At 40.6% G+C, this 9,474-nt stretch overlaps 1 protein-coding gene and 1 pseudogene across 3 annotated transcripts in view; one reads left to right on the top strand and one right to left on the bottom strand.

The window, feature by feature from the left end:
- The window catches only part of LOC146576990 (protein NLRC3-like), a 460,027-nt gene that overhangs the window by 249,328 nt on the left and 201,225 nt on the right, over positions 1 to 9,474 (bottom strand). Inside the window, exon 8 of one of the 3 annotated variants that reach the window (XM_085268123.1) lies at positions 3,614 to 3,787. The exons of the other annotated variants lie outside the window; for them this stretch is intronic. Within the exon in view, the coding sequence (XP_085124249.1) occupies positions 3,614 to 3,787 (174 nt within the window). The remainder of the gene's footprint in view (positions 1 to 3,613; positions 3,788 to 9,474) is intronic. 3 annotated transcript variants of the gene reach the window in all.
- LOC146576995 (uncharacterized) overlaps positions 1 to 9,474 on the top strand; it is a 259,842-nt pseudogene that overhangs the window by 230,661 nt on the left and 19,707 nt on the right.

Here is a 9,474-nt window from a genome sequence, read left to right as displayed (position 1 = left end):
TCTCTCAGACAAACCTTTGCCATTTCCCAGCATGCAAGGCACTCGTGGATGCAGGCACACCATTCAGTGCTGACGAGTATGTTGATGTCATTTTGAGGCTACAGGAGGAATTTGATCACAGATTTGCTGACTTCAAGACACACAGAGCCACCTTTCACATTTTTGCGGACCCCTTCTCCTTTGATGTGCAAGATGCCCCTTCTGTGCTTCAAATGGAGCTCATTGAGCTGCAGTGCAACTCTGAACTCAAAGCAAAGTTCAGGGAGGTGAGTGGAAAAGCAGACAAGCTTGGACAATTTTTGAGAGAATTGAGCCCTAGTTTCCCTCGGCTTTCCCGAATGTTCAAGCGGACCATGTGCCTTTTTGGTAGCACATACTTGTGCCAAAAGCTCTTCTCCACTTTGAACTTCAATAAGTCCAAGTACAGGTCCAGACTTACGGATGATCATCTTCAAGACATACTGAGGGTCGCAACTGCTTCCTCCCTCAGGCCAAATCTGGCTCGGCTATGCGAGAGGAAACGCTGCCAGGTCTCTAGCAGCAAGGAGTAGGCAAGAGAAGCCATGTTCAGAAGAACAGTTCATTTTCTACAGTGTTCCATTCATGTTCAGAAGAAGGTTATAGAACTGTTAATACAGACATTTCAATCTAAACAATGCAGATATAGAAGACTGAAAGATACACACAAGTTCACTGACTAAAAATATCTTATTATTATTTTATTTATGTATTACAGATTGATTGATTTTCTTATTAATTCTTAATTTGTTTATTTATTTTTCATATTTTCTGTTAAAAAATAAAAATAAAGAGATTTGAGAAGATTGGAATTTTTTAACCATGTCTTTCTTGTGGAAAACCTAATGCGGCCCAGCCTCACCCAGACTCTGCCTGCAGCGGCCCCCAGCTAAATTGAGTTTGAGACCCCTGTCCTACACCATAAATCAGTAAGAGAGGGTACGACCTCTCTCATGGCCCCAAGTGGTGTGTGCATGCCAGAGCACTCTGGAAGGCACACAGAGTCTTTACAGACTACTAAGGATCAAACCTCTATCATCATCCAATCGATTATAAAACTAAGCATGTATGAGTAAATATTTTTAAGCATATCCCATATGGAAAAGACTAAAAACTTATATGATGAAAGTCATACTCACGAAAGTGGCCATTTCCTCATTACTTTCATATATTGTTTTAGTAAGTATCGAAAACATACAAGTTTCATTATATAATTTTTCAAGGGATCTTATATCTGTTTTCACTCTTGTATGCTTTTCATACAAGTTTCACACAAGACAGATACAAACTTTATAAGATTTATATATCTTTTCCATATGGGAAATGACAATCAACAATATAAAGCTTACAGCTGGTTTTAATAACAACATTTATTTGTTTCTCAAATGAGAAAGAGCTATCGAGAAACACTCCTAAATCTTGAGTTCTTAACTTTTCCAGTGGGCCAAATTCAACATTATCTGCTAATGCTAAATAGGCTGCCGTTATTAACTAATGCTAATTGGATGTGAATTAGCATTATGCACTAATGCTAACACTTACTTTTTAACAATGTGAGTAGCTAATGCTAACACTATTTCCCTTAACTTTATAACAATGTGAACGGCTAATGCTAACACTCTTTTCCCTAGCAATACAACATCTGAGCTGCTAATGCTGAGTAGGTCGCCATTAGCACCTACGTCTAATTAAAGGCAAATACGCATTAGAACCTAATGCTCATATCGTTTTCCTTTGCTTTATAACAATGTGAGCAGCTACTGCTAAATAGCATTAGCTAATAACAGCAGTCTAATTTAATGTAAGTTAGCCTCATTTGCATTATAACGATGTGAGGAGTTAATGCTAAGTATGCTGCCATTAGCAGCTAATTCTAATTAGGGGTGAATAATTATTACCAGCTAATGCTAATATCGTTTTCTCTTCCCTTTTAACAATGTGAGCAGCTAGTGCTGGGTAGGCTGGTGCTAGCAGCTAATACTAAAGCTAAAGCTAATTTGATGTGAATTAGCATTACATTAGTGAGGAGTTAATGCTAAGTAGACTTCCATTACAGGTAATGCTAATTTTAGGTATTTAGGAATTGGCAGCTAATGCTAATACCATATTTTCTTGCATTATAACAATATGACCAGCTAATGCTAAGTAGGTTGCCGTTATTAGCTAATACTAATTTGAGGTGAATTAGCATTATCCGCTTATGCTAACAATGTTTTTTCTTACTTTTTAACAATATGAGTAGCTAATCTGAACATTTTTTAAAATTTAATTTTAACTTTTCCCCTGCGATGTGAAGAGGTAATGCTAAATAGCACGCCATTAGTGGCTAATTCTAATTTTAGATGAAAAAGCATTAAAAGCTAATGCTAATACCATATTTTCTTGATTTATATCAATATGAGTAGCTAATGCTAGGTATGTAGCCATCATTAGCTAATGCTAATTTAGGTGAATTAGCATCATCCGCTTATGCTAACAATGTGTTTTTTTACTTTTTAACAATACGCCATTAGTGGCCAATTCTAATGTTAGATGAGAAAGCATTAACAGCTAATGCTCATACTGTTTGCTTTGTAAGAATGACAGCAGCTAATGATATGAAGTCTACCGTTGTTAACTAATGTTAATTTGATGTGAATTAGCATTATCCGATAATGGTAACTCTTTTCCCCTGCATTACAACGACGTCAGGAGTTAATGCTAAGTAGGCTGCCATTAGGGGCTAACTCTAATTAGGGGTGAACAATTATTAGCAGCTAATGCTAATACCGTTTTCTCTTTCCTTATAACAACTTGAGCAGCTAATGCTAATTTGATGTGAATTAGCATTATATTAGTGAGCAGTTATTGCTAAGTAGGCTACCATTAGCAGCTAAAGCTAATTTGAGGTGAATAAGCATTAGTAGCTAACGCTAATACCCTTTTCTCTTGTGTTATAATGATGTGAAACGTTAATATTGTTCTCAAACAACAGAATGAGAATGAAATATTGATTCTAACAGGGCCCATAAACAGTATTAGCTTAGCAGCATTAGCTTATCAGAGTTTCCATCATGGTCACATAAATCCTTAGCAGAGCAAAGTGGCCTACTTAGCAATAGCTGCTCAAGTTGTAGAAAGCAAGGGAAAACAGTAATAGCATTAGCTGCTAAATGTGCACTTGAGAACAAATTTATTGTTAATTCAGCTGTGAATGTAGAGTTTGTCATTATTTAAGCTTCCATTTCCAAATGTTAGCTGCTCCTGTCTGCCTCTTTGTCACAAACACAGACTGAAATGATTCACAGCCTTGTTTCATCCTTCTGTCACTGTGGACATACAGCATGGGAAACATACACATGGCTGACACTTTATTAGGTACACTGGTATCTATCTCAGGTACACCTGTGACCTAAATGTTCCTGCAACCAGACTCCTTGGAGACCCCTACATAAATATCCATGAACTATCCAGCTAGACTAGTGTGTCTGTCCCTGAAAATATTCCTGCATGTGTGATTGTTCATGTCTCATCTGCAGGAAACAAACAGGAAGTGAGTGAAGGACACAGGAAATGTTTCCAGCTCTTCCTCCTCTATCAGACATTCTCTCCATACCTGAGAGTGTCCAGTCTCCAGCCTGGATCCTTCAGTCCAGCCGACAGCAGCTTAATTCCTGAATCACCTGGATGATTGTAGCTCAGGTCCAGCTGTCTCAGATGGGAGGGGTTGGAGGTCAGACCTGAGGCCAGAGAAGTACAGCCTTCCTCTGTGATCAGACAGCCTGACAGACTGCAGACACACAAAACAACAATCAATCTGTCAACAATCGTTTTCTCTTCGTCACAATAACATCTATCCATCCATACATCCATTCAATGTAACTTTATTTATAAGTTACAATACCCAACAGACAACAACAGTCATCTGAAGCTGTTTAACAGTGTAAGGTAACTGCCTCCACTGTGAGCAGCACTTGGTGATGGTGGGAAGAAGAACTCCCTTTGACACAAAGATCCTCCCAGTGAAAACAGGCTCCAGGAGGAGCATCTACCATGACTGGTTGCAGGGTGAGGGGAAAGAGAAGAACATGAACATCAAGAATGCAGCGAGTGGTAAAATAATAATAATAATAATGGATTGGATTTATATAGCGCTTTTCAAGGCACCCAAAGCGCTTTACAATGCCACTATTCAGTCACTCTCACATTCATACACTGGTGGAGGCAGCTACGGTTGTAGCCACAGCTGCCCTGGGGCAGACTGACAGAAGCGAGGCTGCCATATCGCGCCATCGGCCCCTCTGGCCAACACCAGTAGGCAAGTAGGGTAAAGCCCAAGGACACAACGACCAGGACAGAGAGCCCAGGGATCGAACCGGTGACCTTCCGGTTACAGATGCGATTCCCAACCCCCTGAGCCACGGTCGCCCTAAATAAAGATTTGACCTCAGTGTGCTCAGTGTTCCTGTCTATTCCTAACATATTCCTAACACGATAGCTGCACTTTAGAGCTCTAAAACTGGAACTGACACATAAAAATACTGAGAACACAGACTAGCAGCCACTGCATGGCCTCGAGTACGTATGTGGTGCGTTCAAAGAGCATCAGCATAGACATGGTGGGTTCAACAATATAGGACATAACAATTTCTATGGCGAAAATACTATCAATGAATGAGCCATAACATTTTAGCCATGTAAACATGTTATCAGTGGGCTTTCCAACAACTTGCATTGATCATTAAAGGATAAAATACGTGAGTCGAGGTCACTACGAGCCATGCGAGGGTCAAACATGGCAGAGAACCTTCCAGCAGCATCTTGGTTTATAATCCGCCTTTGGATCATCAGTTTAGGAGATGAAGGATCCAAGTAAAATAACAAGTTAAAAAATATGCAGCTATGGTCACTCACATGGACATCCTCCACACTTACATCATGTATATTTAAACCCAGGGAGAAAACAAGATCCAGTGTGTGACCCTTTGTATGTGTGGGGCCAGAAACATGCTGCCTAAAGTTAAAAGACTCAGTGACAGTGATGAGCTCAGCAGCAGTGTTACAGGATGCTTCATCAATATGACGGCTCAAATCTCCCAACCTTCTCCAATGAAATGATGGATGTCAGAAGGTCATTAAATTCAGTTAGAAAGACCCCATCAGGTAGAATAAAATACAATAACTGGTTTTTAGAGAACTGACCATCATCTGTGACTCAAATGCAGAAAAGGAGTCCGAGGTCATCAGACTGCATGTGAATCTGTCCTGGTAAACAACAGCGAGTCCTCCACCACGTCCTAAAAGACGCGGAGTTCAGATGACGGAGCAGCCAGCCGGGCAGATTTCATTCAAGTGGACATAATCAATGTTCCCTCTAAGCTGCGCACGGGCGCAATCCGCTGACACGCTCTCTGCACACAGAGATTCTGCATTGCGCACAAAAAGATATCTAACAGGCTGTGAGGCTCCTGAACTCTCTGCCCCCCTCTCACGGACAATAACCATATCCAACTTCTTAATAGCAATGAACTGGTCTGCATTGGTGCATCATATCTTTATTCTCTTCCCCCTCCTGCCCCCCCTCCTTCTTAAATAGATAACTATCATATCTGATATCATATCTCACAGTACAATAATATTGAATGGGTTGCATTGTTGTACTTTGTCATGTTTCTCAGGTCTTTGTCTGATTTTCTACGAACATTACTTGTCATGTTCTCATGTTGTTGCTAAGGATTGTCTTATTGCATTGGAGTCACACTGGGTTAAATATGTACACTTGGGTTTTAAGGGGTATTTATTATTTTCTTTTTTTTTGGGTTGTATGGAAGCCCCAAACGCAATTTCATTGTTCTTGACAATGACAATAAATAAATAAATACTAAATACTAAATACTAACCTGAATTGAAATTAAAATAAATACGTTAACAATTCTGCTTTGCAGTGTTAGTCAGTGACTGGCTGCTCCAGTATTTAGAACGATGCCGCCTTATCCCATAGTCCAGCCAATGATTCACATTCGTATATACGCAGCTAATCAACGTCGCTGACGGGCTATGACAGCGTCCTCATGTGCCGACACCGGTGTTTTGGTTGATGTAGAGTGAAGCCACGTTAATGACAACGTGATCCAGTGATCCAAGGGACCGCTCAGGGAGTTTGTGTGTTCGCTCAGACACATGAAACATTAGAGGGAACATTGGACATAATTCTTATTTTGCTGCCACGTCTCAGTCAGACACATGAAATCTAGAGACTCTTTAATAAAGAGATCGCTTAGAATAAATGATTTGTTTGTTATGGAGCGAACGTTAAGCGGGGCCAACCGAGTTGATGACGGTCGATCTGCAAAATCAACAGCTGACTGCAGCGGCACTTGAAATAAAGACAATGCAGACCTGTGGACCTGCTGGGCAGGGCAGCGACTCCAGAGCTGGGGGAAGCAATGATCGATGAGCAGACATAGCTGTTATCAATAAAAACAGTGAACGTTTGACGGACACACCGTGAGAAAAACTGCTTCTGAGCCACAGAGCCCAGGTCCCAGTCACCGGCGTAACATATTAACTAAATGTCAGGAGAGGAAGTGGACGCAGGCACCAGGATTCTCCCCACAGCCAAGAAGCTAGCCTCTGGTAGCTTCTCAGTTTCACCTGGACGTCGGCCCTCGTTCCCCTTTTCCATCTCTTGAGGGTGAAAGTCCTGCGGGTTGTGAAGAGTAGCACACCAGGGGAGGAAGAGTTTTTCTGTTCAGCTGTTACAGTAGCTCTCCACTGAATCTTTGATGTTAAACGCTTTAAGACCTACCATAGAACCAAGTCTGCCAGAGCTTATCTTTAGATTTTTACATGCTGTAGTGCAGACCTTCCCAAACTGTGGTGCCCGCCCCCTAGGGGGGGCGCAGAGCCATGGCAGGGGGGGCGCGGTATGAAAAGGGAGGGGAACAAAACGCTTGAACACTGCTAGCACGGCGCCCACAGAAACGCAAAGCAGGAGATGAAGCATCGCTGAATATGTTTCCAAACCAACTTCATTCTAAGCCAAAGACTAGAAAATATGGTGAAGCAAATCTGCCCTTTGGCTTCACCTGCACAGGTGCTGAGGTAGGTCCCTGCGTCGGGAGCAGCGCTGGGCTCTTCCAATCATGGACAAACAGGATCCCACATTCTTAATTTTTAGTTCACAAACACTTGTTGTAGTGACTAACTACTCCTGACATGTTGGAGATGTTTGCTCTTTATAGAGTAAAGTTACAGCGGGATACAAATAACATCAGGCTGATCCTGCCACGATTTGTTCCCTCGATTCAAATCACAGACAAACAGGATCCCACAGCTGTTTATGTTTTTGAACCCATTTTGCACAGAGAGGCATTTTTTGAAAATGTATTGACAGCAATGTTGATTAGTATTACAGAAGAAGAAAAAACAACTACCCGTGACGCCTTTGTAAATGGAGGGACAGTAACTGCGTGTGAAACCTGCAGATACTCAGATTAACAGTATTTTGTCTCTGTCTGCCATTCTGCAATTCATCTCACATAAACAATAACGTGACGTGAAAAAAGGCGCAACCTTTGACGTTGCCAGATGAACTCTGTATTCCTCGTCCGCAAAAAAGGAGTTTTAAAAAAATCTCAGTTTTTGGTGATTTGAAACACTGTTTGGATGAAACAGCTGCGTTTTCAAAAATACCCGTGTAGGTGCGGACGTAGCGTAAAAGATTTAGTAGTTTATTTTCTTACTACCTGTAATTTATTGCAGATTACTTGTATTTGCTTAATTGTTTACTAAATGTTTGAGGTGTGAAATAAACCGCAATGGAGCAAAATATGGGCGTGTGTGGTTGGAGGATGTGTTAGTGCGTGTGCGTGCTGTTCACGCGCCGGGGGGGAGGCGAACGTTTTTCGTGTAAAACAAAGGGGGGCCCAGCAAAAAAAGTTTGGGAACCACTGCTGTAGTGCCATTTTGGGGAGCAGTTCAAGTTGCTATACATCAATACAACCGTTATAGCCCAAATTTTAATAATATGTATGCATTCAGTCCATAGTAACTACATATACATATATACATATACAGCAAAAAGTGCAATAAACTAGAACAAATTGAAAATTGTTTTGTTTTGTATTTTTACATATATTTGTAGTTAGAGAAATTTAAGAGGTTTATCCCTCAAAACGGAAGAACTAAAAAAGTTGCACAAAATAGTTTCCAACCACAGGAAATGTAATTTGAGTGTATCCATAGTTGTATTTTTGAGATACACCAAATTGTATATACTGCATGAAAAACTAAAATAAATACTACCATGTGAATTTGCAAGAAAAACTTCAGTGCATCAAAATAAACTATTTCCAACTGTGTAATTTGAGTTCTAAGCCTCCCAGAAACTATACTGAAAGGGTAAACTCAAACATGACTTTTAAAAACACCAGTGTAGGCTTCAAGGTAAAAAAAACAAACAAACAAACAACTAGAATTTTCGCAAAAACGACATCACTTCAGGTTTCGGGCAGGTAATGGCGGACATACGATAGTTTGGGCTGACATCTATTCCAACGTAGGAAGTGCTATGAACATCTGATCGGATTGGTAAAGCGTGTTTCTGGAATATTACTTTTTTGTTGCTGCAAGTGCTTTTCATGCAACTTTTGCAAAGCTATGTGTGGAAGGAAACGGTGACCTAGGATAAGCTGGATACATAAGATGTAAGTACAACTCCGGTTTCACATGCAAAATTAAAAATTATTGCACTAGCTTGTGTGGTTGCCGATCTACAGGCATTTAAAAATAGTTACGCAAAACTGAGCGTTCCCACTCTGACCGGCCTTAAAGGGTTAACAGTATCTCCCAATCATAATTTAAAGCAGCAGAAATTAAGTCAGAACTCAAAAGAGCAAAAATGACATTACAAAAAATGATTGACGACAGTGAAAAACTACATTGTTGCCTCCAGCAAGCTGCAGCGGCGGCAAAGCCAAACACAGGCGCCATCTTGTTTGACAGAAGAACGTAGCACACAGCAGCTACAAGCATAGAGTGCACCACTATTGTTCAAATGGAAGAAATAGAAAACACTCAATAAATCCTTCCACAGCTGAAACTAATGTAGACAATGTCAGGGGAGGAAGTCAAACTGAACTTATGACACCAAGCACGATAACTACCAAAATAATGCAGGAAAAGTAAACTAAGAAACCCTAAAGCAACTAAACAGAGCAGCTAGCAATAAACAAGAAGTGTAAACTATAAAAACATAGAAGCTAAATGCTAACATGGCTAACACTATCATCACTGTATGTAGCCCGACTCTTCTCACAGCAACATACAACTGTCATGGCTAGACATCTCACTGATTGGCTCATGTTAGCTTGTGAAAATATAACGTCCCAGCAGTACTAGCTGTTTTATATACCGTACTTTCACGACCATAAGGCGCACTTAAAAGTCTTAGATTTTCTTCAAAAAGTGCGGCGC

The sequence above is a fragment of the Mchenga conophoros genome, linkage group LG3, assembly GCF_057382185.1.
Source record: "Mchenga conophoros isolate Kocher_MC1m ecotype Shallow Benthic linkage group LG3, M_conophoros_male_GT1.1, whole genome shotgun sequence".
Taxonomy (NCBI): domain Eukaryota; kingdom Metazoa; phylum Chordata; class Actinopteri; order Cichliformes; family Cichlidae; genus Mchenga; species Mchenga conophoros.
This window is presented reverse-complemented; position numbering and strand designations above follow the sequence as displayed.